Source organism: Dendrobates tinctorius, unplaced genomic scaffold, assembly GCF_039654945.1.
Source record: "Dendrobates tinctorius isolate UK_male_01 unplaced genomic scaffold, ASM3965494v1 ptg000070l, whole genome shotgun sequence".
Classification (NCBI taxonomy): domain Eukaryota; kingdom Metazoa; phylum Chordata; class Amphibia; order Anura; family Dendrobatidae; genus Dendrobates; species Dendrobates tinctorius.
The window spans coordinates 335,698-362,041 of NW_027361738.1; the positions used below are offsets into that span (position 1 = coordinate 335,698).

The 26,344-nt window shown below is 47.2% G+C and overlaps 2 protein-coding genes across 5 annotated transcripts in view; one reads left to right on the plus strand and one right to left on the minus strand.

The window, feature by feature from the left end:
- CPVL (carboxypeptidase vitellogenic like) overlaps positions 1-26,344 on the plus strand; it is a 194,074-nt gene that overhangs the window by 40,039 nt on the left and 127,691 nt on the right. The gene's annotated exons all lie outside the window — the stretch shown is intronic.
- Positions 29-24,370, minus strand: LOC141095891 (uncharacterized; the record flags this gene model as incomplete). Its single annotated transcript, XM_073582266.1, has 2 exons — positions 29-84; positions 23,644-24,370. Coding segments are annotated over 2 exons (783 nt in total), but the record flags the coding sequence as incomplete, so codon positions are not given.

A 26,344-nucleotide genomic window follows, 5' to 3' on the forward strand; every position in this document is an offset into this window, starting at 1 on the left:
TATGTATATATGATGGCCAGAAGAGGGGTCAGTGAAGTTTGTCACACCAAAATATTGACATGAGGTGAAACCATTTCCCCAGACCTAAAAATTGAAAAATAAACCATATATGAAATGTATTTTACTCTTATAGTGCCATCATGTTCCACTGCACTCTACAGACCTTATTGCCATCCCCACTGGGGCTCATAATCTAGGATTCCTATCAATTTGTCTTTGGTTTCCTCCCATTTCAGGAGGAAACCTGCACAAACACAGGCAGAACATGCAAACTCCTTGCAGATGTTGTCCTTGATAAAACCAACAGAACCACCGAGAAAATGTCCAAAATTACTTTATTAATAAGCATATATATTTAAAAATAGATATAAATCACATATGTATAAGGGGGGGGTCAATGCCATGGATAAGGCACTACCGGGGACCAAAGTATATAATAACATACAAATATATATATACAAAGATAGTAATAAATAATATAATTGTAAATATATCAATATATAAAGTGACAGTGCAATAATATTAAACAAAATTTATATTAATAAAGTGCAGAGTATAGTGCAGCGAAACAGCTGAGCAGCAATATGTGTATAAAAAGATTAAATAGTGCAACATAAAAAAACAAGTGGCGCTAGTGCATAAAATTGAAGTGAATTGCTGTAAAAAAGTTGCACAAAAAACAAAAAGTGAAAGTAAATAATCAATGCTGCGTGTAATACCTATCTTGACGAAGGTATGCCGAAACGCGCGTCGGGGCTGGCACATCCCGGGGACCTTTACAGCAGATAGGTGTTACACGCAGCATTGATTATTTACTTTCACTGTTTTTTGTGCAACTGGTTTACAGCAATTCACTTCAACTTTATGCACTAGCGCCACTTATTGTTTATGTTGCACCATTTATCTTTTTATACACATATTGCTGCTCAGCTGTTTTGCTGCACTATACTCTGCACTTTATTAATATAAATTTTTTCTCTGGCTCTTTTTCTCTGGCTCTCTGGCTCTTTTTCTCTGGCTCTCTGGCTCTTTTTCTCTGGCTCTCTGGCTCTTTTTCTCTGGCTCTCTGGCTCTTTTTCTCTGGCTCTCTGGCTCTTTTTCTCTGGCTCTTTTTCTCTGGCTCTTTTTCTCTGGCTCTTTTTCTCTGGCTCTTTTTCTCTGGCTCTTTTTCTCTGGCTCTTTTTCTCTGGCTCTTTATCTCTGGCTCTTTATCTCTGGCTCTTTATCTCTGGCTCTTTATCTCTGGCTCTTTATCTCTGGCTCTTTATCTCTGGCTCTTTATCTCTGGCTCTTTATCTCTGGCTCTTTATCTCTGGCTCTTTTTCTCTGGCTCTTTTTCTCTGGCTCTTTATCTCTGGCTCTTTATCTCTGGCTCTCTTGCTCTGGCTTTTTTTTTCTCTGGCTCTTTCTCTAGCTTTCTCTTTCTCTGGCTCTTTTTTTCTCTGGCTCTTTTTTTCTCTGGCTCTTTTTCTCTGGCTCTTTTTCTCTGGCTCTTTTTCTCTGGCTCTTTTTCTCTGGCTCTTTTTCTCTGGCTCTCTGGCGCTCTCTGGCTCTTTCTCTGGCTCTTTCTCTGGCTCTCTGGCTCTCTTTCTCTGGCTCTCTTTCTCTGGCTCTCTTTCTCTGGCTCTCTTTCTCTGGCTCTCTTTCTCTGGCTCTCTTTCTCTGGCTCTCTTTCTCTGGCTCTCTTTCTCTGGCTCTCTTTCTCTGGCTCTCTTTCTCTGGCTCTCTTTCTCTGGCTCTCTTTCTCTGGCTCTCTTTCTCTGGCTCTTTGGCTCTCTGGCTTTCTCTGGCTCTTTTTCTCTGGCTCTTTTACTCTGGCGCTCTCTGGCTCTCTGGCTCTTTCTCTGGCTCTCTGGCTCTCTGGCTCTCTGGCTCTTTCTCTGGCTCTCTGGCTCTTTCTCTGGCTCTCTGGCTCTCTTGCTCTTGCTCTCTCGCTCTCTTTGGCTCTTTCTCTGGCTCTCTGGCTCTTTTTCTCTGGCTCTCTGGCTCTTTTTCTCTGGCTCTTTTTCTCTGGCTCTCTGGCTCTTTTTCTCTGGCTCTTTTTCTCTGGCTCTCTGGCTCTTTTTCTCTGGCTCTCTGGCTCTTTTTCTCTGGCTCTTTTTCTCTGGCTCTCTGGCTCTTTTTCTCTGGCTCTCTGGCTCTTTTTCTCTGGCTCTCTGGCTCTTTTTCTCTGGCTCTTTTTCTCTGGCTCTCTGGCTCTTTTTTTTTCTCTGGCTCTCTGGCTCTTTTTTTTTCTCTGGCTCTCTGGCTCTTTTTTTTTCTCTGGCTCTCTGGCTCTTTTTTTTTCTCTGGCTCTCTGGCTCTTTTTTTTTCTCTGGCTCTCTGGCTCTTTTTTTTTCTCTGGCTCTCTGGCTCTTTTTTTTTCTCTGGCTCTCTGGCTCTTTTTTTTTCTCTGGCTCTCTGGCTCTTTTTTTTTCTCTGGCTCTCTGGCTCTTTTTTTTTCTCTGGCTCTCTGGCTCTTTTTTTCTCTGGCTCTCTGGCTCTTTTTTTTTCTCTGGCTCTTTTTTTTTCTCTGGCTCTTTTTTTTTCTCTGGCTCTTTTTTTTTCTCTGGCTCTTTTTTTTTCTCTGGCTCTTTGGCTCTTTTTCTCTGGCTCTCTGGCTCTTTTTCTCTGGCTCTCTTTCTCTGGCTCTCTTTCTCTGGCTCTCTTTCTCTGGCTCTCTTTCTCTGGCTCTCTTTCTCTGGCTCTCTTTCTCTCTCTCTCTGGCTCTCTTTCTCTGGCTCTCTTTCTCTGGCTCTCTTTCTCTGGCTCTCTTTCTCTGGCTCTCTTTCTCTGGCTCTCTTTCTCTGGCTCTCTTTCTCTGGCTCTCTTTCTCTGGCTCTCTTTCTCTGGCTCTCTCGCTCTCTTTGGCTCTTTTTCTCTGGCTCTCTTTCTCTGGCTCTTTTTCTCTGGCTCTCTTTCTCTGGCTCTTTTTCTCTGGCTCTCTGGCTCTTTTTCTCTGGCTCTCTGGCTCTTTTTCTCTGGCTCTTTTTCTCTGGCTCTTTTTCTCTGGCTCTCTGGCTCTTTTTCTCTGGCTCTTTTTCTCTGGCTCTTTTTCTCTGGCTCTCTGGCGCTCTTTTTCTCTGGCTCTTTTTCTCTGGCTCTCTGGCGCTCTTTTTCTCTGGCTCTCTGGCTCTTTTTCTCTGGCTCTCTGGCGCTCTTTCTCTGGCGCTCTTTCTCTGGCGCTCTTTCTCTGGCGCTCTTTCTCTGGCGCTCTTTCTCTGGCGCTCTTTCTCTGGCGCTCTCTCTCTGGCGCTCTCTCTCTGGCGCTCTCTTTCTCTGGCGCTCTCTTTCTCTGGCGCTCTCTTTCTCTGGCTCTTTTTTTCTCTGGCTCTTTTTCTCTGGCTCTCTGGCTCTTTGGCTCTTTTTCTCTGGCTCTTTTTTTCTCTGGCTCTTTTTCTCTGGCTCTCTGGCTCTTTTTCTCTGGCTCTTTTTTTCTCTGGCTCTTTTTCTCTGGCTCTCTGGCTCTTTTTCTCTGGCTCTTTTTTTCTCTGGCTCTTTTTCTCTGGCTCTTTTTCTCTGGCTCTTTTTCTCTGGCTCTTTTTCTCTGGCTCTCTGGCTCTTTTTCTCTGGCTCTTTTTCTCTGGCTCTTTTTCTCTGGCTCTCTGGCGCTCTTTTTCTCTGGCTCTTTTTCTCTGGCTCTCTGGCGCTCTTTTTCTCTGGCTCTCTGGCTCTTTTTCTCTGGCGCTCTTTCTCTGGCGCTCTTTCTCTGGCGCTCTTTCTCTGGCGCTCTTTCTCTGGCGCTCTTTCTCTGGCGCTCTTTCTCTGGCGCTCTTTCTCTGGCGCTCTTTCTCTGGCGCTCTCTTTCTCTGGCGCTCTCTTTCTCTGGCGCTCTCTTTCTCTGGCGCTCTCTTTCTCTGGCTCTTTTTTTCTCTGGCTCTTTTTTTCTCTGGCTCTTTTTCTCTGGCTCTCTGGCTCTTTTTCTCTGGCTCTTTTTTTCTCTGGCTCTTTTTCTCTGGCTCTCTGGCTCTTTTTCTCTGGCTCTTTTTTTCTCTGGCTCTTTTTCTCTGGCTCTTTTTCTCTGGCTCTTTTTCTCTGGCTCTTTTTCTCTGGCTCTCTGGCTCTTTTTCTCTGGCTCTCTGGCTCTTTTTCTCTGGCTCTTTTTCTCTGGCTCTTTTTCTCTGGCTCTCTGGCGCTCTTTTTCTCTGGCTCTTTTTCTCTGGCTCTCTGGCGCTCTTTTTCTCTGGCTCTCTGGCTCTTTTTCTCTGGCTCTCTGGCTCTTTTTCTCTGGCGCTCTTTTTCTCTGGCGCTCTTTCTCTGGCGCTCTTTCTCTGGCGCTCTTTCTCTGGCGCTCTTTCTCTGGCGCTCTTTCTCTGGCGCTCTCTTTCTCTGGCGCTCTCTTTCTCTGGCGCTCTCTTTCTCTGGCTCTTTTTTTCTCTGGCTCTTTTTCTCTGGCTCTCTGGCTCTTTTTCTCTGGCTCTCTGGCTCTTTTTCTCTGGCTCTTTTTCTCTGGCTCTCTGGCGCTCTTTTTCTCTGGCTCTTTTTCTCTGGCTCTCTGGCGCTCTTTTTCTCTGGCTCTCTGGCTCTTTTTCTCTGGCTCTTTTTCTCTGGCGCTCTTTCTCTGGCGCTCTTTCTCTGGCGCTCTTTCTCTGGCGCTCTTTCTCTGGCGCTCTTTCTCTGGCGCTCTTTCTCTGGCGCTCTTTCTCTGGCGCTCTTTCTCTGGCGCTCTCTTTCTCTGGCGCTCTCTTTCTCTGGCGCTCTTTCTCTGGCTCTTTTTTTCTCTGGCTCTCTGGCTCTTTGGCTCTTTTTCTCTGGCTCTTTTTTTCTCTGGCTCTTTTTCTCTGGCTCTTTGGCTCTTTTTCTCTGGCTCTTTTTTTCTCTGGCTCTTTTTCTCTGGCTCTCTGGCTCTTTTTCTCTGGCTCTTTTTTTCTCTGGCTCTTTTTCTCTGGCTCTCTGGCTCTTTTTCTCTGGCTCTTTTTTTCTCTGGCTCTTTTTCTCTGGCTCTTTGGCTCTTTTTCTCTGGCTCTTTTTCTCTGGCTCTTTTTCTCTGGCTCTCTGGCTCTCTTGCTCTCTCGCTCTCTTTGGCTCTTTCTCTGGCTCTTTCTCGCTCTTTTTCTCTTTCTGGCGCTCTCTTTCTCTGGCGCTCTCTTTCTCTGGCGCTCTCTTTCTCTGGCGCTCTCTTTCTCTGGCGCTCTCTTTCTCTGGCGCTCTCTTTCTCTGGCGCTCTCTTTCTCTGGCGCTCTCTTTCTCTGGCGCTCTCTTTCTCTGGCGCTCTCTTTCTCTGGCGCTCTCTTTCTCTGGCGCTCTCTTTCTCTGGCTCTTTTTTTCTCTGGCTCTTTTTTTCTCTGGCTCTTTTTCTCTGGCTCTCTGGCTCTTTTTCTCTGGCTCTTTTTTTCTCTGGCTCTTTTTTTCTCTGGCTCTTTTTCTCTGGCTCTCTGGCTCTTTTTCTCTGGCTCTTTTTCTCTGGCTCTCTGGCTCTTTTTCTCTGGCTCTTTTTCTCTGGCTCTTTTTCTCTGGCTCTCTGGCTCTTTGGCTCTTTTTCTCTGGCTCTTTTTTTCTCTGGCTCTTTTTCTCTGGCTCTCTGGCTCTTTGGCTCTTTTTCTCTGGCTCTTTTTTTCTCTGGCTCTTTTTCTCTGGCTCTCTGGCTCTCTTGCTCTCTCGCTCTCTTTGGCTCTTTCTCTGGCTCTTTCTCGCTCTTTTTCTCTTTCTGGCGCTCTTTTTCTCTGGCTCTCTGGCTCTTTTTCTCTGGCTCTTTTTCTCTGGCTCTTTTTCTCTGGCTCTTTTTCTCTGGCTCTTTTTCTCTGGCTCTTTTTCTCTGGCTCTTTTTTTCTCTGGCTCTTTTTCTCTGGCTCTTTTTCTCTGGCTCTCTGGCTCTTTTTCTCTGGCTCTTTTTTTCTCTGGCTCTTTTTCTCTGGCTCTCTGGCTCTTTTTCTCTGGCTCTTTTTCTCTGGCTCTCTCTTTCTCTGGCGCTCTCTTTCTCTGGCGCTCTCTTTCTCTGGCGCTCTCTTTCTCTGGCGCTCTCTTTCTCTGGCGCTCTCTTTCTCTGGCGCTCTCTTTCTCTGGCGCTCTCTTTCTCTGGCGCTCTCTTTCTCTGGCGCTCTCTTTCTCTGGCGCTCTCTTTCTCTGGCGCTCTCTTTCTCTGGCGCTCTCTTTCTCTGGCGCTCTGGCTTTTTCTCTGGCTCTTTCTTTCTCTGGCGCTCTGGCTTTCTCTGGCTCTTTTTTTCTCTGGCTCTTTTTTTCTCTGGCTCTTTTTTTCTCTGGCTCTTTTTTTCTCTGGCTCTTTTTTTCTCTGGCTCTTTTTTTCTCTGGCTCTTTTTTTCTCTGGCTCTTTTTTTCTCTGGCTCTTTTTTTCTCTGGCTCTTTTTTTCTCTGGCTCTCTGGCTCTTTTTCTCTGGCTCTCTGGCTCTTTTTCGCTGGCTCTCTTTGGCTCTTTCTCTGGCTCTTTCTCGCTCTTTTTCTCTTTCTCTCTGGCGCTCTTTTTCTCTGGCTCTCTGGCTCTTTTTCTCTGGCTCTCTGGCTCTTTTTTTCTCTGGCTCTTTTTTTCTCTGGCTCTTTTTTTCTCTGGCTCTTTTTTTCTCTGGCTCTCTTTCTCTGGCTCTCTTTCTCTGGCTCTCTTTCTCTGGCTCTCTTTCTCTGGCTCTCTGGCTCTCTTGCTCTTGCTCTCTCGCTCTCTTTGGCTCTTTCTCTTGCTCTTTCTCGCTCTTTTTCTTTTTCTCTCTGGCGCTCTTTTTCTCTGGCTCTCTGGCTCTTTTTCTCTGGCTCTTTTTTCTCTGGCTCTTTTTTCTCTGGCTCTTTTTCCTCTGGCTCTTTTTCCTCTGGCTCTTTTTCCTCTGGCTCTTTTTTCTCTGGCTCTTTTTCCTCTGGCTCTTTTTCCTCTGGCTCTTTTTCTCTGGCTCTTTTTCTCTGGCTCTCTGGCTCTTTTTCTCTGGCTCTCTGGCTCTTTTTCTCTTTCTCTGGCGCTCTTTCTCTGGCGCTCTTTCTCTGGCGCTCTCTTTCTCTGGCGCTCTCTTTCTCTGGCGCTCTCTTTCTCTGGCGCTCTCTTTCTCTGGCGCTCTTTTTCTCTGGCTCTCTGGCTCTTTTTCTCTGGCTCTTTTTCTCTGGCTCTTTTTCTCTGGCTCTTTTTCTCTGGCTCTTTTTCTCTGGCTCTTTTTCTCTGGCTCTCTTTCTCTGGCTCTTTTTCTCTGGCTCTTTTTCTCTGGCTCTCTCTTTCTCTGGCTCTTTTTCTCTGGCTCTCTCTTTCTCTGGCTCTTTTTCTCTGGCTCTCTCTTTCTCTGGCTCTTTTTCTCTGGCTCTTTTTCTCTGGCTCTCTCTTTCTCTGGCTCTTTTTCTCTGGCTCTTTTTCTCTGGCTCTCTGGCTCTTTTTCTCTGGCTCTCTGGCTCTTTTTCTCTTTCTCTGGCGCTCTTTCTCTGGCGCTCTTTCTCTGGCGCTCTCTTTCTCTGGCGCTCTCTTTCTCTGGCGCTCTCTTTCTCTGGCGCTCTCTTTCTCTGGCGCTCTCTTTCTCTGGCGCTCTTTTTCTCTGGCTCTCTGGCTCTTTTTCTCTGGCTCTTTTTCTCTGGCTCTTTTTCTCTGGCTCTTTTTCTCTGGCTCTTTTTCTCTGGCTCTTTTTCTCTGGCTCTTTTTCTCTGGCTCTTTTTCTCTGGCTCTTTTTCTCTGGCTCTCTCTTTCTGGCTCTCTCTTTCTCTGGCTCTTTTTCTCTGGCTCTCTCTTTCTCTGGCGCTCTTTTTCTCTGGCTCTCTGGCTCTTTCTCTGGCTCTTTCTCTGGCTCTCTGGCTCTTTTTCTCTGGCGCTCTTTTTCTCTGGCTCTCTGGCGCTCTTTTTCTCTGGCTCTCTGGCTCTGGCTCTCTGGCTCTCTTTCTCTGGCTCTCTGGCTCTTTTTCTCTGGCTCTCTGGCTCTTTTTCTCTGGCTCTTTTTCTCTGGCTCTTTTTCTCTGGCTCTCTGGCTCTTTTTCTCTGGCTCTCTGGCTCTTTTTCTCTGGCTCTTTTTCTCTGGCTCTTTTTCTCTGGCTCTTTTTCTCTGGCTCTTTTTCTCTGGCTCTTTTTCTCTGGCTCTTTTTCTCTGGCTCTTTTTCTCTGGCTCTTTTTCTCTGGCTCTCTGGCTCTTTTTCTCTGGCTCTTTTTCTCTGGCTCTCTGGCGCTCTTTTTCTCTGGCTCTCTGGCTCTTTTTCTCTGGCTCTCTGGCTCTTTTTCTCTGGCGCTCTCTTTCTCTGGCGCTCTGGCTCTTTTTCTCTGGCTCTTTTTCTCTGGCTCTCTGGCTCTTTTTCTCTGGCTCTCTTTCTCTGGCGCTCTCTTTCTCTGGCGCTCTCTTTCTCTGGCGCTCTCTTTCTCTGGCGCTCTCTTTCTCTGGCTCTTTTTTTTCTCTGGCTCTTTTTTTCTCTGGCTCTTTTTTTCTCTGGCTCTTTTTCTCTGGCTCTCTGGCTCTTTTTCTCTGGCTCTTTTTCTCTGGCTCTTTTTCTCTGGCTCTTTTTTTCTCTGGCTCTTTTTCTCTGGCTCTCTGGCTCTTTTTCTCTGGCTCTTTTTCTCTGGCTCTCTGGCTCTTTTTCTCTGGCTCTTTTTTTCTCTGGCTCTTTTTCTCTGGCTCTCTGGCTCTTTGGCTCTTTTTCTCTGGCTCTTTTTTTCTCTGGCTCTTTTTCTCTGGCTCTCTGGCTCTTTTTCTCTGGCTCTTTTTCTCTGGCTCTCTTTCTCTGGCTCTTTTTCTCTGGCTCTCTCTTTCTCTGGCGCTCTTTTTCTCTGGCTCTCTGGCTCTTTCTCTGGCTCTTTCTCTGGCTCTCTGGCTCTTTTTCTCTGGCGCTCTTTTTCTCTTTTTCTCTGGCTCTCTGGCTCTTTTTCTCTGGCTCTCTGGCTCTTTTTCTCTGGCGCTCTCTTTCTCTGGCGCTCTGGCTCTTTTTCTCTGGCTCTTTTTCTCTGGCTCTCTGGCTCTTTTTCTCTGGCTCTCTTTCTCTGGCGCTCTCTTTCTCTGGCGCTCTCTTTCTCTGGCGCTCTCTTTCTCTGGCGCTCTCTTTCTCTGGCGCTCTCTTTCTCTGGCGCTCTCTTTCTCTGGCGCTCTCTTTCTCTGGCTCTTTTTTTCTCTGGCTCTTTTTTTCTCTGGCTCTTTTTCTCTGGCTCTCTGGCTCTTTTTCTCTGGCTCTTTTTCTCTGGCTCTTTTTTTCTCTGGCTCTTTTTCTCTGGCTCTCTGGCTCTTTTTCTCTGGCTCTTTTTCTCTGGCTCTCTGGCTCTTTTTCTCTGGCTCTTTTTTTCTCTGGCTCTTTTTCTCTGGCTCTCTGGCTCTTTGGCTCTTTTTCTCTGGCTCTTTTTTTCTCTGGCTCTTTTTCTCTGGCTCTCTGGCTCTTTTTCTCTGGCTCTTTTTCTCTGGCTCTCTGGCTCTCTTGCTCTCTCGCTCTCTTTGGCTCTTTCTCTGGCTCTTTCTCGCTCTTTTTCTCTTTCTGGCGCTCTTTTTCTCTGGCTCTCTGGCTCTTTTTCTCTGGCTCTTTTTCTCTGGCTCTTTTTCTCTGGCTCTTTTTCTCTGGCTCTTTTTCTCTGGCTCTCTGGCTCTTTTTCTCTGGCTCTTTTTTTCTCTGGCTCTTTTTCTCTTGCTCTCTGGCTCTTTTTCTCTGGCTCTCTGGCTCTTTTTCTCTGGCTCTTTTTCTCTGGCTCTCTGGCTCTCTTGCTCTCTCGCTCTCTTTGGCTCTTTCTCTGGCGCTCTCTTTCTCTGGCGCTCTCTTTCTCTGGCGCTCTCTTTCTCTGGCGCTCTCTTTCTCTGGCGCTCTTTCTCTGGCGCTCTTTCTCTGGCGCTCTCTTTCTCTGGCGCTCTCTTTCTCTGGCGCTCTCTTTCTCTGGCGCTCTGGCTTTTTCTCTGGCTCTTTCTTTCTCTGGCGCTCTGGCTTTTTCTCTGGCTCTTTTTTTCTCTGGCTCTTTTTTTCTCTGGCTCTCTGGCTCTTTTTCTCTGGCTCTTTTTTTCTCTGGCTCTCTGGCTCTTTTTCTCTGGCTCTTTTTTTCTCTGGCTCTCTGGCTCTTTTTCTCTGGCTCTTTTTCTCTTTTTCTCTGGCTCTCTTTCTCTGGCTCTCTTTCTCTGGCTCTCTTTCTCTGGCTCTCTTTCTCTGGCTCTCTTTCTCTGGCTCTCTGGCTTTCTCTGGCTCTCTGGCTCTTTTACTCTGGCTCTCTGGCTCTTTCTCTGGCTCTCTGGCTCTTTCTCTGGCTCTCTGGCTTTTTCTCTGGCTCTCTGGCTCTCTTGCTCTTGCTCTCTCGCTCTCTTTGGCTCTTTCTCTGGCTCTTTCTCGCTCTTTTTCTTTCTCTCTGGCGCTCTCTTTCTCTGGCTCTTTCTCTGGCTCTTTCTCTGGCTCTCTTTCTCTGGCTCTCTTTCTCTGGCTCTCTTTCTCTGGCTCTCTTTCTCTGGCTCTCTTTCTCTGGCTCTCTTTCTCTGGCTCTCTTTCTCTGGCTCTCTTTCTCTTTTTCTCTGGCTCTTTTTCTCTGGCTCTCTGGCTCTCTTTCTCTGGCTCTCTTTCTCTGGCTCTCTTTCTCTGGCTCTCTTTCTCTGGCTCTCTTTCTCTGGCTCTCTTTCTCTGGCTCTCTTTCTCTGGCTCTCTTTCTCTGGCTCTTTTTCTCTGGCTCTCTTTCTCTGGCTCTCTGGCTCTTTTTCTCTGGCTCTTTTTCTCTGGCTCTTTCGCTCTTGCTGGCTCTTTTTCTCTGGCTCTTTTTCTCTGGCTCTTTTTCTCTGGCTCTTTTTCTCTGGCTCTTTTTCTCTGGCTCTTTTTCTCTGGCTCTTTCGCTCTTGCTGGCTCTTTTTCGCTGGCTCTTTTTCGCTGGCTCTTTTTCGCTGGCTCTTTTTCGCTGGCTCTTTTTCGCTGGCTCTCTTTGGCTCTTTCTCTGGCTCTTTCTCGCTCTTTTTCTCTTTCTCTCTGGCGCTCTTTTTCTCTGGCTCTCTGGCTCTTTTTCTCTGGCTCTCTGGCTTTTTCTCTGGCTCTCTGGCTCTTTTTCTCTGGCTCTCTGGCTCTTTATCTCTGGCTCTCTGGCTCTTTTTTTCTCTGGCTCTTTTTTTCTCTGGCTCTTTTTTTCTCTGGCTCTCTGGCTCTTTTTCTCTGACTCTCTGGCTCTCTTTCTCTGGCTCTCTTTCTCTGGCTCTCTTTCTCTGGCTCTCTTTCTCTGGCTCTCTTTCTCTGGCTCTTTTTCTCTGGCTCTTTGGCTCTTTTTCTCTGGCTCTCTGGCTCTCTTGCTCTTGCTTTCGCTCTCTTTGGCTCTTTCTCGCTCTTTTTCTCTTTCTCTCTGGCGCTCTTTTTCTCTGGCTCTCTGGCTCTTTTTCTCTGGCTCTCTGGCTCTCTCTTTCTCTGGCTCTCTTTCTCTGGCTCTCTTTCTCTGGCTCTCTTTCTCTGGCTCTCTTTCTCTGGCTCTCTCGCTCTTGCTCTCTCGCTTTCTCTGGCTCGCTTTCTCTGGCTCTTTTTCTCTGGCTCTTTTTCTCTGGCTCTTTCTCTGGCTCTCTGGCTCTCTTGCTCTTGCTCTCGCTTTCTCTGGCTCTTTTTCTCTGGCTCTTTTTCTCTGGCTCTTTTTCTCTGGCTCTCTGGCTCTTTTTCTCTGGCTCTTTTTTTCTCTGGCTCTTTTTCTCTGGCTCTCTGGCTCTTTTTTTCTCTGGCTCTTTTTCTCTGGCTCTCTGGCTCTTTTTCTCTGGCTCTCTTGCTCTCTCGCTCTTTGGCTCTTTCTCTGGCTCTTTCTCGCTCTTTTTCTCTTTCTGGCGCTCTCTTTCTCTGGCTCTCTTTCTCTGGCTCTCTTTCTCTGGCTCTCTTTCTCTGGCTCTTTTTCTCTGGCTCTCTTTCTCTGGCTCTCTTTCTCTGGCTCTCTTTCTCTGGCTCTCTTTCTCTGGCTCTCTTTCTCTGGCTCTCTGGCTCTTTTTCTCTGGCTCTTTTTCTCTGGCTCTTTTTCTCTGGCTCTTTTTCTCTGGCTCTTTTTCTCTGGCTCTTTTTCTCTGGCTCTTTTTCTCTGGCTCTTTTTCTCTGGCTCTTTTTCTCTTTTTCTCTGGCTCTTTTTCTCTGGCTCTCTGGCTCTTTTTTTCTCTGGCTCTTTTTCTCTGGCTCTTTTTCTCTGGCTCTCTGGCTCTCTTTCTCTGGCTCTCTTTCTCTGGCTCTTTTTCTCTGGCTCTTTTTCTCTGGCTCTCTGGCTCTTTTTCTCTGGCTCTTTTTTTCTCTGGCTCTTTTTCTCTGGCTCTCTGGCTCTTTTTTTCTCTGGCTCTTTTTCTCTGGCTCTCTGGCTCTTTTTCTCTGGCTCTCTTGCTCTCTCGCTCTTTGGCTCTTTCTCTGGCTCTTTCTCGCTCTTTTTCTCTTTCTGGCGCTCTCTTTCTCTGGCTCTCTTTCTCTGGCTCTCTTTCTCTGGCTCTCTTTCTCTGGCTCTTTCTCTGGCTCTCTTTCTCTGGCTCTCTTTCTCTGGCTCTTTTTCTCTGGCTCTCTTTCTCTGGCTCTCTTTCTCTGGCTCTCTTTCTCTGGCTCTCTTTCTCTGGCTCTCTTTCTCTGGCTCTCTGGCTCTTTTTCTCTGGCTCTTTTTCTCTGGCTCTTTTTCTCTGGCTCTTTTTCTCTGGCTCTTTTTCTCTGGCTCTTTTTCTCTGGCTCTTTTTCTCTTTTTCTCTGGCTCTTTTTCTCTGGCTCTCTGGCTCTTTTTTTCTCTGGCTCTTTTTCTCTGGCTCTTTTTCTCTGGCTCTCTGGCTCTCTTTCTCTGGCTCTCTTTCTCTGGCTCTCTTTCTCTGGCTCTCTTTCTCTGGCTCTCTTTCTCTGGCTCTCTTTCTCTGGCTCTCTTTCTCTGGCTCTCTTTCTCTGGCTCTCTGGCTCTCTCGCTTTCTCTGGCTCTTATTCTCTGGCTCTTTTTCTCTGGCTCTCTGGCTCTTTTTCTCTGGCTCTCTGGCTCTTTTTCTCTGGCTCTCTGGCTCTTTTTCTCTGGCTCTCTGGCTCTTTTTCTCTGGCTCTCTGGCTCTCTTGCTCTTGCTCTCTCGCTCTCTTTGGCTCTTTCTCTGGCTCTTTCTCGCTCTTTTTCTCTTTCTCTCTGGCGCTCTTTTTCTCTGGCTCTTTTTTCTCTGGCTCTTTTTTCTCTGGCTCTTTTTTCTCTGGCTCTTTTTCCTCTGGCTCTTTTTTCTCTGGCTCTCTGGCTCTTTTTTTTCTCTGGCTCTTTTTTTTCTCTGGCTCTTTTATTTCTCTGGCTCTTTTATTTCTCTGGCTCTTTTTTTTCTCTGGCTCTTTTTCTCTGGCTCTTTTTCTCTGGCTCTTTTTCTCTGGCTCTCTGGCTCTTTTTTTCTCTGGCTCTCTGGCTCTTTTTTTCTCTGGCTCTCTGGCTCTTTTTTTCTCTGGCTCTCTGGCTCTTTTTTTCTCTGGCTCTCTGGCTCTTTTTTTCTCTGGCTCTCTGGCTCTTTTTTTCTCTGGCTCTCTGGCTCTTTTTCTCTGGCTCTCTGGCTCTTTTTCTCTGGCTCTCTGGCTCTGGCTCTCTTTCTCTGGCTCTCTTTCTCTGGCTCTCTTTCTCTGGCTCTCTTTCTCTGGCTCTCTTTCTCTTTTTCTCTGGCTCTTTTATTTCTCTGGCTCTTTTTTTTCTCTGGCTCTTTTTCTCTGGCTCTTTTTCTCTGGCTCTTTTTCTCTGGCTCTCTGGCTCTTTTTTTCTCTGGCTCTCTGGCTCTTTTTTTCTCTGGCTCTCTGGCTCTTTTTTTCTCTGGCTCTCTGGCTCTTTTTTTCTCTGGCTCTCTGGCTCTTTTTTTCTCTGGCTCTCTGGCTCTTTTTCTCTGGCTCTCTGGCTCTTTTTCTCTGGCTCTCTGGCTCTGGCTCTCTTTCTCTGGCTCTTTCTCTGGCTCTCTTTCTCTGGCTCTCTTTCTCTGGCTCTCTTTCTCTGGCTCTCTTTCTCTTTTTCTCTGGCTCTTTTTCTCTGGCTCTCTGGCTCTTTTTCTCTGGCTCTTTTTCTCTGGCTCTCTTTCTCTGGCTCTCTTTCTCTGGCTCTCTTTCTCTGGCTCTCTTTCTCTGGCTCTTTTTCTCTGGCTCTCTTTCTCTGGCTCTCTTTCTCTGGCTCTCTTTCTCTGGCTCTCTTTCTCTGGCTCTCTTTCTCTGGCTCTTTTTCTCTGGCTCTTTTTCTCTGGCTCTTTTTCTCTGGCTCTTTTTCTCTGGCTCTTTTTCTCTGGCTCTTTCGCTCTTGCTGGCTCTTTTTCGCTGGCTCTTTTTCGCTGGCTCTTTTTCGCTGGCTCTTTTTCGCTTGCTCTTTTTCGCTGGCTCTTTTTCTCTGGCTCTTTTTCTCTGGCTCTTTTTCTCTGGCTCTTTCGCTCTTGCTGGCTCTTTTTCGCTGGCTCTTTTTCGCTGGCTCTTTTTCGCTGGCTCTTTTTCGCTGGCTCTTTTTCGCTGGCTCTTTTTCGCTGGCTCTCTGGCTCTTTTTCTCTGGCTCTCTGGCTCTTTTTTTCTCTGGCTCTTTTTTTCTCTGGCTCTTTTTTCTCTGGCTCTCTGGCTCTTTTTTTTCTCTGGCTCTTTTTCTTCTCTGGCTCTTTTTTCTCTGGCTCTTTTTTCTCTGGCTCTTTTTTCTCTGGCTCTTTTTTCTCTGGCTCTCTGGCTCTTTTTCTTCTCTGGCTCTTTTTTCTCTGGCTCTCTGGCTTTTTCTCTGGCTCTCTGGCTTTTTCTCTGGCTCTCTGGCTTTTTCTCTGGCTCTCTGGCTCTTTTTCTCTGGCTCTCTGGCTCTTTTTCTCTGGCTCTCTGGCTCTTTTTTTCTCTGGCTCTTTTTTTCTCTGGCTCTTTTTTCTCTGGCTCTCTGGCTCTTTTTCTCTGACTCTCTGGCTCTCTTTCTCTGGCTCTCTTTCTCTGGCTCTCTTTCTCTGGCTCTCTTTCTCTGGCTCTTTTTCTCTGGCTCTTTGGCTCTTTTTCTCTGGCTCTCTGGCTCTCTTGCTCTTGCTCTCGCTCTCTTTGGCTCTTTCTCGCTCTTTTTCTCTTTCTCTCTGGCGCTCTTTTTCTCTGGCTCTCTGGCTCTTTTTCTCTGGCTCTCTGGCTCTCTTTCTCTGGCTCTCTTTCTCTGGCTCTCTTTCTCTGGCTCTCTTTCTCTGGCTCTCTTTCTCTGGCTCTTTTTCTCTGGCTCTTTTTCTCTGGCTCTTTCTCTGGCTCTCTGGCTCTTGCTCTCGCTTTCTCTGGCTCTTTTTCTCTGGCTCTTTTTCTCTGGCTCTTTTTCTCTGGCTCTTTTTCTCTGGCTCTTTTTCTCTGGCTCTTTTTCTCTGGCTCTTTTTCTCTGGCTCTTTGGCTCTTTTTCTCTGGCTCTTTGGCTCTTTTTCTCTGGCTCTCTGGCTCTCTTGCTCTTGCTCTCGCTTTCTCTGGCTCTTTTTCTCTGGCTCTTTTTCTCTGGCTCTTTTTCTCTGGCTCTTTTTCTCTGGCTCTTTTTCTCTGGCTCTTTTTCTCTGGCTCTCTGGCTCTTTTTCTCTGGCTCTCTTTCTCTGGCTCTCTTTCTCTGGCTCTCTTTCTCTGGCTCTCTTTCTCTGGCTCTCTTTCTCTGGCTCTTTCTCTGGCTCTCTTTCTCTGGCTCTCTTTCTCTTTTTCTCTGGCTCTTTCTCTGGCTCTCTTTCTCTGGCTCTCTTTCTCTGGCTCTCTGGCTCTTTTTCTCTGGCTCTTTTTCTCTGGCTCTCTGGCTCTCTGGCTCTTTTTCTCTGGCTCTCTGGCTCTCTGGCTCTTTTTCTCTGGCTCTCTGGCTCTCTGGCTCTCTGGCTCTTTTTCTCTGGCTCTTTTTCTCTGGCTCTTTTTCTCTGGCTCTCTGGCTCTCTTTCTCTGGCTCTCTGGCTCTCTTTCTCTGGCTCTCTGGCTCTCTTTCTCTGGCTCTCTGGCTCTCTTTCTCTGGCTCTCTGGCTCTTTTTCTCTGGCTCTCTTTCTCTGGCGCTCTCTTTCTCTGGCGCTCTCTTTCTCTGGCGCTCTCTTTCTCTGGCTCTCTCTTTGGCGCTCTTTCTCTGGCGCTCTGGCTCTCTGGCTCTCTGGCTCTCTTTCTCTGGCTCTTTTTTTCTCTGGCTCTTTTTCTCTGGCTCTCTGGCTCTTTTTCTCTGGCTCTTTTTCTCTGGCTCTTTTTCTCTGGCTCTTTTTCTCTGGCTCTTTTTCTCTGGCTCTTTTTCTCTGGCTCTTTGGCTCTTTGGCTCTTTGGCTCTCTGGCTCTCTGGCTCTTTTTCTCTGGCTCTTTTTCTCTGGCTCTTTTTCTCTGGCTCTTTTTCTCTGGCTCTTTTTCTCTGGCTCTTTTTCTCTGGCTCTTTTTCTCTGGCTCTTTTTCTCTGGCTCTTTTTCTCTGGCTCTTTGGCTCTTTTTCTCTGGCTCTTTTTCTCTGGCTCTTTGGCTCTTTTTCTCTGGCTCTTTTTCTCTGGCACTTTGGCTCTTTTTCTCTGGCTCTTTTTCTCTGGCTCTTTTTCTCTGGCTCTTTTTCTCTGGCTCTCTGGCTCTGGCTCTTTGGCTCTTTTTCTCTGGCTCTTTTTCTCTGGTTCTCTGGCTCTGGCTCTTTGGCTCTTTTTCTCTGGCTCTTTTTCTCTGGTTCTCTGGCTCTTTTTCTCTGGCTCTTTTTCTCTGGCTCTTTTTCTCTGGCTCTTTTTCTCTGGCTCTTTTTCTCTGGCTCTTTTTCTCTGGCTCTTTTTCTCTGGCTCTTTTTCTCTGGCTCTTTTTTTCTGGCTCTTTGGCTCTTTTTCTCTGGCTCTTTTTCTCTGGTTCTCTGGCTCTTGTTCTCTGGCTCTTGTTCTCTGGCTCTTTTTCTCTGGCTCTTTTTCTCTGGCTCTTTTTCTCTGGCTCTTTTTCTCTGGCTCTTTTTCTCTGGCTCTTTTTCTCTGGTTCTCTGGCTCTTTTTCTCTGGTTCTCTGGCTCTTTTTCTCTGGCGCTCTTTTTCTCTGGCGCTCTGGCTCTTTTTCTCTGGCTCTTTTTCTCTGGCTCTTTTTCTCTGGCTCTTTTTCTCTGGCTCTTTTTCTCTGGCTCTTTTTCTCTGGCTCTTTTTCTCTGGCTCTTTTTCTCTGGCTCTTTGGCTCTTTTTCTCTGGCTCTTTTTCTCTGGCTCTCTGCCTCTTTTTCTCTGGCTCTTTTTCTCTGGCTCTGGCGCTCTTTCTCTGGCGCTCTTTCTCTGGCGCTCTCTTTCTCTGGCGCTCTGGCTCTTTTTCTCTGGCGCTCTTTCTCTGGCGCTCTTTCTCTGGCGCTCTTTCTCTGGCGCTCTTTCTCTGGCGCTCTCTTTCTCTGGCGCTTTTTCTCTGGCTCTCTGGCGCTCTTTTTCTCTGGCTCTCTGGCTCTGGCTCTCTGGCTCTCTTTCTCTGGCTCTTTTTCTCTGGCTCTTTTTCTCTGGCTCTTTTTCTCTGGCTCTTTTTCTCTGGCTCTTTTTCTCTGGCGCTCTTTCTCTGGCGCTCTCTTTCTCTGGCGCTTTTTCTCTGGCTCTCTGGCGCTCTTTTTCTCTGGCTCTCTGGCTCTTTTTCTCTGGCTCTTTTTTTCTCTGGCTCTTTTTCTCTGGCTCTTTTTTTCTCTGGCTCTTTTTTTCTCTGGCTCTTTTTCTCTGGCTCTTTTTTTCTCTGGCTCTTTTTCTCTGGCTCTTTTTTTCTCTGGCTCTCTTTTTCTCTGGCTCTCTTTTTCTCTGGCTCTCTGGCTCTTTTTCTCTGGCTCTCTTTTTCTCTGGCTCTCTGGCTCTTTTTCTCTGGCTCTCTTTTTCTCTGGCTCTCTTTTTCTCTGGCTCTTTTTCTCTGGCTCTTTTTCTCTGGCTCTTTTTCTCTGGCTCTTTTTCTCTGGCTCTTTTTCTCTGGCTCTCTGGCTCTCTTTGGCTCTTTCTCTGGCTCTTTCTCGCTCTTTTTCTCTTTCTGGCGCTCTTTTTCTCTGGCTCTTTTTCTCTGGCTCTTTTTCTCTGGCTCTTTTTCTCTGGCTCTTTTTCTCTGGCTCTTTTTCTCTGGCTCTTTTTCTCTTTTTCTCTGGCTCTTTTTCTCTGGCTCTCTTTCTCTGGCTCTTTCTCTGGCTCTCTTTCTCTGGCTCTTTTTCTCTGGCTTTCTCTGGCTCTCTGGCTCTTTTTCTCTGGCTCTCTGGCTCTTTTACTCTGGCTCTTTTTCTCTGGCTTTCTCTGGCTCTCTGGCTCTTTCTCTGGCTCTCTGGCTCTTTCTCTGGCTCTCTGGCTCTCTGGCTCTTGCTCTCTCGCTCTCTTTGGCTCTTTCTCTGGCTCTTTCTCGCTCTTTTTCTCTTTCTCTCTGGCGCTCTTTTTCTCTGGCTCTCTGGCTCTTTTTCTCTGGCTCTCTGGCTCTTTTTTTCTCTGGCTCTTTTTTTCTCTGGCTTTTTTCTCTGGCTCTCTGGCTCTTTTTCTCTGGCTCTTTTTCTCTGGCTCTCTTTCTCTGGCTCTCTTTCTCTGGCTCTCTTTCTCTGGCTCTCTTTCTCTGGCTCTCTTTCTCTGGCTCTCTTTCTCTGGCTCTCTTTCTCTGGCTCTCTTTCTCTGGCTCTCTGGCTCTCTTTCTCTGGCTCTCTTTCTCTGGCTCTCTGGCTCTCTTTCTCTGGCTCTCTGGCTCTCTTTCTCTGGCTCTCTTTCTCTGGCTCTCTTTCTCTGGCTCTCTTTCTCTGGCTCTTTTTCTCTGGCTCTTTTTCTCTGAAAAAGAGCCAGAGAAAAAGAGCCAGCGAAAAAGAGCCAGCGAAAAAGAGCCAGCAAGAGAAAAAGAGCCAGCGAAAAAGAGCCAGAGAAAAAGAGCCAGAGAAAAAGAGCCAGAGAAAAAGAGCCAGAGAAAAAGAGCCAGAGAGCCAGAGAAAGAGAGCCAGAGAAAGAGAGCCAGAGAAAGAGAGCCAGAGAAAAAGAGCCAGAGAAAAAAAAGAGCCAGAGAAAGAGAGCCAGAGAAAGAGAGCCAGAGAAAGAGAGCCAGAGAAAAAAAAGAGCCAGAGAAATAAAAGAGCCAGAGAAATAAAAGAGCCAGAGAAAAAAAAGAGCCAGAGAGCCAGAGAAAAAAGAGCCAGAGGAAAAAGAGCCAGAGAAAAAAGAGCCAGAGAAAAAAGCCAGAGAAAAAGAGCGCCAGAGAGAAAGAGAAAAAGAGCGAGAAAGAGCCAGAGAAAGAGCCAAAGAGAGCGAGAGAGCAAGAGCAAGAGAGCCAGAGAGCCAGAGAAAAAGAGCCAGAGAGCCAGAGAAAAAGAGCCAGAGAGCCAGAGAAAAAGAGCCAGAGAGCCAGAGAAAAAGAGCCAGAGAGCCAGAGAAAAAGAGCCATTTTTCTCTGGCTCTCTTGCTCTCTCGCTTTCTCTGGCTCTTTTTCTCTGGCTCTTTTTCTCTGGCTCTTTTTTCTCTGGCTCTTTTTTCTCTGGCTCTTTTTTCTCTGGCTCTTTTTTCTCTGGCTCTTTTTTCTCTGGCTCTTTTTTCTCTGGCTCTTTCTCTGGCTCTCTGGCTCTCTTGCTCTTGCTCTCTCGCTTTCTCTGGCTCTTTTTCTCTGGCTCTTTTTCTCTGGCTCTTTTTCTCTGGCTCTTTTTCTCTGGCTCTTTTTCTCTGGCTCTTTTTCTCTGGCTCTTTGGCTCTTTTTCTCTGGCTCTTTCTCTGGCTCTCTGGCTCTCTTGCTCTTGCTCTCGCTTTCTCTGGCTCTTTTTCTCTGGCTCTTTTTCTCTGGCTCTTTTTCTCTGGCTCTCTGGCTCTTTTTCTCTGGCTCTTTTTTTCTCTGGCTCTTTTTCTCTGGCTCTCTGGCTCTTTTTTTCTCTGGCTCTTTTTCTCTGGCTCTCTGGCTCTTTTTCTCTGGCTCTCTGGCTCTCTTGCTCTCTCGCTCTTTGGCTCTTTCTCTGGCTCTTTCTCGCTCTTTTTCTCTTTCTCTGGCTCTCTTTCTCTGGCTCTCTTTCTCTGGCTCTCTTTCTCTGGCTCTCTTTCTCTGGCTCTCTTTCTCTGGCTCTCTTTCTCTGGCTCTTTTTCTCTGGCTCTTTTTCTCTGGCTCTTTTTCTCTGGCTCTTTCGCTCTTGCTGGCTCTTTTTCGCTGGCTCTTTTTCGCTGGCTCTTTTTCGCTGGCTCTTTTTCGCTGGCTCTTTTTCGCTGGCTCTTTTTCGCTGGCTCTTTTTCTCTGGCTCTCTGGCTCTTTTTCTCTGGCTCTCTGGCTCTTTTTTTCTCTGGCTCTTTTTTTCTCTGGCTCTTTTTTCTCTGGCTCTCTGGCTCTTTTTTTTCTCTGGCTCTTTTTCTTCTCTGGCTCTTTTTTCTCTGGCTCTTTTTTCTCTGGCTCTTTTTTCTCTGGCTCTCTGGCTCTTTTTCTTCTCTGGCTCTTTTTTCTCTGGCTCTTTTTCTCTGGCTCTCTGGCTTTTTCTCTGGCTCTCTGGCTTTTTCTCTGGCTCTCTGGCTCTTTTTCTCTGGCTCTCTGGCTCTTTTTCTCTGGCTCTCTGGCTCTTTTTCTCTGGCTCTCTGGCTCTTTTTTTCTCTGGCTCTTTTTTTCTCTGGCTCTTTTTTCTCTGGCTCTCTGGCTCTTTTTCTCTGACTCTCTGGCTCTCTTTCTCTGGCTCTTTCTCTGGCTCTCTTTCTCTGGCTCTCTTTCTCTGGCTCTTTCTCTGGCTCTCTTTCTCTGGCTCTCTTTCTCTGGCTCTCTTTCTCTGGCTCTTTTTCTCTGGCTCTTTGGCTCTTTTTCTCTGGCTCTCTGGCTCTCTTGCTCTTGCTCTCGCTCTCTTTGGCTCTTTCTCGCTCTTTTTCTCTTTCTCTCTGGCGCTCTTTTTCTCTGGCTCTCTGGCTCTTTTTCTCTGGCTCTCTGGCTCTCTTTCTCTGGCTCTCTTTCTCTGGCTCTCTTTCTCTGGCTCTCTTTCTCTGGCTCTCTTTCTCTGGCTCTTTTTCTCTGGCTCTTTTTCTCTGGCTCTTTCTCTGGCTCTCTGGCTCTTGCTCTCGCTTTCTCTGGCTCTTTTTCTCTGGCTCTTTTTCTCTGGCTCTTTTTCTCTGGCTCTTTGGCTCTTTTTCTCTGGCTCTTTGGCTCTTTTTCTCTGGCTCTTTGGCTCTTTTTCTCTGGCTCTCTGGCTCTCTTGCTCTTGCTCTCGCTTTCTCTGGCTCTTTTTCTCTGGCTCTTTTTCTCTGGCTCTTTTTCTCTGGCTCTTTTTCTCTGGCTCTTTTTCTCTGGCTCTTTTTCTCTGGCTCTTTTTCTCTGGCTCTTTTTCTCTGGCTCTCTGGCTCTTTTTCTCTGGCTCTCTTTCTCTGGCTCTCTTTCTCTGGCTCTTTCTCTGGCTCTCTTTCTCTGGCTCTTTTTCTCTGGCTCTTTTTCTCTGGCTCTTTTTCTCTGGCGCTCTGGCTCTTTGGCTCTTTTTCTCTGGCTCTTTTTCTCTGGTTCTCTGGCTCTGGCTCTTTGGCTCTTTTTCTCTGGCTCTTTTTCTCTGGTTCTCTGGCTCTTTTTCTCTGGCTCTTTTTCTCTGGCTCTTTTTCTCTGGCTCTTTTTCTCTGGCTCTTTGGCTCTTTTTCTCTGGCTCTTTTTCTCTGGTTCTCTGGCTCTTGTTCTCTGGCTCTTTTTCTCTGGCTCTTTTTCTCTGGCTCTTTTTCTCTGGCTCTTTTTCTCTGGCTCTTTTTCTCTGGCTCTTTTTCTCTGGCTCTCTGGCTCTCTCGCTTTCTCTGGCTCTTTTTCTCTGGCTCTTTTTTTTTCTCTGGCTCTTTTTTTTTCTCTGGCTCTTTGGCTCTTTTTCTCTGGCTCTCTGGCTCTTTTTCTCTGGCTCTCTGGCTCTTTTTCTCTGGCTCTCTTTCTCTGGCTCTCTTTCTCTGGCTCTCTTTCTCTGGCTCTCTTTCTCTGGCTCTCTTTCTCTGGCTCTCTCGCTTTCTCTGGCTCTTATTCTCTGGCTCTTTTTCTCTGGCTCTCTGGCTCTGGCTCTTTTTCTCTGGCTCTCTGGCTCTTTTTCTCTGGCTCTCTGGCTCTCTTGCTCTTGCTCTCTCGCTCTCTTTGGCTCTTTCTCTGGCTCTTTCTCGCTCTTTTTCTCTTTCTCTCTGGCGCTCTTTTTCTCTGGCTCTTTTTTCTCTGGCTCTTTTTTCTCTGGCTCTTTTTTCTCTGGCTCTTTTTCCTCTGGCTCTTTTTTCTCTGGCTCTCTGGCTCTTTTTTTTCTCTGGCTCTTTTTTTTCTCTGGCTCTTTTATTTCTCTGGCTCTTTTATTTCTCTGGCTCTTTTTTTTCTCTGGCTCTTTTTCTCTGGCTCTTTTTCTCTGGCTCTTTTTCTCTGGCTCTCTGGCTCTTTTTTTCTCTGGCTCTCTGGCTCTTTTTTTCTCTGGCTCTCTGGCTCTTTTTTTCTCTGGCTCTCTGGCTCTTTTTTTCTCTGGCTCTCTGGCTCTTTTTTTCTCTGGCTCTCTGGCTCTTTTTCTCTGGCTCTCTGGCTCTTTTTCTCTGGCTCTCTGGCTCTGGCTCTCTTTCTCTGGCTCTCTTTCTCTGGCTCTTTTTTTTCTCTGGCTCTCTGGCTCTTTTTCTCTGGCTCTTTTTCTCTGGCTCTTTTTCTCTGGCTCTCTTGCTCTGGCTCTCTTGCTCTGGCTCTCTTGCTCTTGCTCTCTCGCTTTCTCTGGCTCGCTTTCTCTGGCTCGCTTTCTCTGGCTCGCTTTCTCTGGCTCTCTTTCTCTGGCTCTTTTTCTCTGGCTCTTTTTCTCTGGCTCTCTTGCTCTGGCTCTCTTGCTCTGGCGCTCTTGCTCTCTCGCTTTCTCTGGCTCGCTTTCTCTGGCTCTTTTTCTCTGGCTCTTTTTCTCTGGCTCTTTTTCTCTGGCTCTTTTTCTCTGGCTCTTTTTCTCTGGCTCTTTGGCTCTCTTGCTCTTGCTCTCTCGCTCTCTTTGGCTCTTTCTCGCTCTTTTTCTCTTTCTCTCTGGCGCTCTTTTTCTCTGGCTCTCTGGCTCTCTTTTTCTCTGGCTCTTTTTTCTCTGGCTCTTTTTCCTCTGGCTCTTTTTTCTCTGGCTCTTTTTTTTTTTCTCTGGCTCTTTTTCTCTGGCTCTCTGGCTCTTTTTTTCTCTGGCTCTCTGGCTCTTTTTTTCTCTGGCTTTTTTTCTCTGGCTCTTTTTTCTCTGGCTCTTTTTCTCTGGCTCTCTGGCTCTTTTTCTCTGGCTCTCTGGCTCTTTTTCTCTGGCTCTTTTTCTCTGGCTCTTTTTCTCTGGCTCTTTTTCTCTGGCTCTCTTTCTCTGGCGCTCTTTCTCTGGCGCTCTCTTTCTCTGGCGCTCTCTTTCTCTGGCGCTCTCTTTCTCTGGCGCTCTCTTTCTCTGGCGCTCTTTCTCTGGCGCTCTTTCTCTGGCGCTCTTTCTCTGGCGCTCTTTTTCTCTCTGGCTCTTTTTCTCTGGCTCTCTGGCTCTTTTTCTCTGGCTCTCTGGCTCTTTTTCTCTGGCTCTCTGGCTCTTTTTCTCTAGCTCTTTTTCTCTAGCTCTTTTTCTCTGGCTCTTTTTCTCTGGCGCTCTCTTTCTCTGGCTCTTTTTTCTCTGGCTCTTTTTTCTCTGGCTCTTTTTTCTCTTGCTCTTTTTTCTCTGGCTCTTTTTCTCTGGCGCTCTGGCTCTGGCTCTCTGGCTCTCTGGCTCTCTTTCTCTGGCTCTCTGGCTCTCTGGCTCTCTTTCTCTGGCTCTCTGGCTCTCTTTCTCTGGCTCTCTGGCTCTTTTTCTCTGGCTCTTTTTCTCTGGCTCTTTTTCTCTGGCTCTCTTTCTCTGGCTCTCTTTCTCTGGCGCTCTCTTTCTCTGGCGCTCTCTTTCTCTGGCGCTCTCTTTCTCTGGCGCTCTCTTTCTCTGGCGCTCTCTTTGGCGCTCTTTCTCTGGCTCTCTGGCTCTCTGGCTCTCTGGCTCTCTGGCTCTCTGGCTCTTTTTTTCTCTGGCTCTTTTTTTCTCTGGCTCTTTTTTTCTCGCTCTTTTTCTCTGGCTCTTTTTCTCTGGCTCTTTTTCTCTGGCTCTTTTTCTCTGGCTCTTTTTCTCTGGCTCTTTGGCTCTTTTTCTCTGGCTCTTTGGCTCTTTTTCTCTGGCTCTTTTTCTCTGGCTCTTTGGCTCTTTTTCTCTGGCTCTTTGGCTCTTTTTCTCTGGCTCTTTTTCTCTGGCTCTTTGGCTCTTTTTCTCTGGCTCTTTGGCTCTTTTTCTCTGGCTCTTTGGCTCTTTTTCTCTGGCTCTTTTTCTCTGGCTCTTTTTCTCTGGCTCTTTTTCTCTGGCTCTTTTTCTCTGGCTCTTTTTCTCTGGCTCTTTTTCTCTGGCTCTTTTTCTCTGGCTCTTTTTCTCTGGCTCTCTGGCTCTTTTTCTCTGGCTCTTTTTCTCTGGCTCTTTGGCTCTTTTTCTCTGGCTCTTTTTCTCTGGCTCTTTGGCTCTTTTTCTCTGGCTCTTTTTCTCTGGCTCTTTTTCTCTGGCTCTTTTTCTCTGGCTCTTTTTCTCTGGCTCTCTGGCTCTCTGGCTCTTTTTCTCTGGCTCTTTTTCTCTGGCTCTCTGGCTCTCTGGCTCTTTTTCTCTGGCTCTTTTTCTCTGGCTCTTTTTCTCTGGCTCTTTTTCTCTGGCTCTTTTTCTCTGGCTCTTTTTCTCTGGCTCTTTTTCTCTGGCTCTTTTTCTCTGGCTCTCTGGCTCTTTTTCTCTGGCTCTCTGGCTCTTTTTCTCTGGCTCTTTTTCTCTGGCTCTTTTTCTCTGGCTCTTTTTCTCTGGCTCTCTGGCGCTCTTTTTCTCTGGCTCTTTTTCTCTGGCTCTCTGGCGCTCTTTTTCTCTGGCTCTCTGGCTCTTTTTCTCTGGCGCTCTTTCTCTGGCGCTCTTTCTCTGGCGCTCTTTCTCTGGCGCTCTTTCTCTGGCGCTCTTTCTCTGGCGCTCTTTCTCTGGCGCTCTTTCTCTGGCGCTCTCTTTCTCTGGCGCTCTCTTTCTCTGGCGCTCTCTTTCTCTGGCTCTTTTTCTCTGGCTCTCTGGCTCTTTGGCTCTTTTTCTCTGGCTCTTTTTTTCTCTGGCTCTTTTTCTCTGGCTCTCTGGCTCTTTTTCTCTGGCTCTTTTTTTCTCTGGCTCTTTTTCTCTGGCTCTCTGGCTCTTTTTCTCTGGCTCTTTTTTTCTCTGGCTCTTTTTCTCTGGCTCTTTTTCTCTGGCTCTTTTTCTCTGGCTCTCTGGCTCTTTTTCTCTGGCTCTCTGGCTCTTTTTCTCTGGCTCTTTTTCTCTGGCTCTTTTTCTCTGGCTCTCTGGCTCTTTTTCTCTGGCTCTCTGGCTCTTTTTCTCTGGCGCTCTTTCTCTGGCGCTCTTTCTCTGGCGCTCTTTCTCTGGCGCTCTTTCTCTGGCGCTCTTTCTCTGGCGCTCTTTCTCTGGCGCTCTTTCTCTGGCGCTCTCTTTCTCTGGCGCTCTCTTTCTCTGGCGCTCTTTTTCTCTGGCTCTTTTTTTCTCTGGCTCTTTTTCTCTGGCTCTCTGGCTCTTTTTCTCTGGCTCTCTGGCTCTTTTTCTCTGGCTCTTTTTTTCTCTGGCTCTTTTTCTCTGGCTCTTTGGCTCTTTTTCTCTGGCTCTTTTTCTCTGGCTCTTTTTCTCTGGCTCTCTGGCTCTCTTGCTCTCTCGCTCTCTTTGGCTCTTTCTCTGGCTCTTTCTCGCTCTTTTTCTCTTTCTGGCGCTCTCTTTCTCTGGCGCTCTTTTTCTCTTTCTGGCGCTCTCTTTCTCTGGCGCTCTCTCTGGCGCTCTCTTTCTCTGGCGCTCTCTTTCTCTGGCGCTCTCTTTCTCTGGCGCTCTCTTTCTCTGGCGCTCTCTTTCTCTGGCGCTCTCTTTCTCTGGCGCTCTCTTTCTCTGGCTCTTTTTTTCTCTGGCTCTCTGGCTCTTTTTCTCTGGCTCTTTTTTTCTCTGGCTCTTTTTTTCTCTGGCTCTTTTTTTCTCTGGCTCTTTTTTTCTGGCTCTTTTTCTCTGGCTCTCTGGCTCTTTTTCTCTGGCTCTTTTTCTCTGGCTCTTTTTCTCTGGCTCTTTTTCTCTGGCTCTTTTTTTCTCTGGCTCTTTTTCTCTGGCTCTTTTTTTCTCTGGCTCTTTCTCTGGCTCTTTTTCTCTGGCTCTCTGGCTCTTTTTCTCTGGCTCTTTTTTTCTCTGGCTCTTTTTCTCTGGCTCTCTGGCTCTTTTTCTCTGGCTCTTTTTCTCTGGCTCTCTGGCTCTCTTGCTCTCTCGCTCTCTTTGGCTCTTTCTCTGGCGCTCTCTTTCTCTGGCGCTCTCTTTCTCTGGCGCTCTCTTTCTCTGGCGCTCTCTTTCTCTGGCGCTCTCTTTCTCTGGCGCTCTCTTTCTCTGGCGCTCTCTTTCTCTGGCGCTCTCTTTCTCTGGCGCTCTGGCTTTTTCTCTGGCTCTTTCTTTCTCTGGCGCTCTGGCTTTTTCTCTGGCTCTTTTTCTCTGGCTCTTTTTTTCTCTGGCTCTTTTTTTCTCTGGCTCTTTTTTTCTCTGGCTCTTTTTTTCTCTGGCTCTTTTTTTCTCTGGCTCTTTTTTTCTCTGGCTCTTTTTTTCTCTGGCTCTTTTTTTCTCTGGCTCTTTTTTTCTCTGGCTCTTTTTTTCTCTGGCTCTCTGGCTCTTTTTCTCTGGCTCTTTTTCTCTGGCTCTCTGGCTCTTTTTCTCTGGCTCTCTGGCTCTTTTTCTCTGGCTCTCTGGCTCTCTTGCTCTTGCTCTCTCGCTCT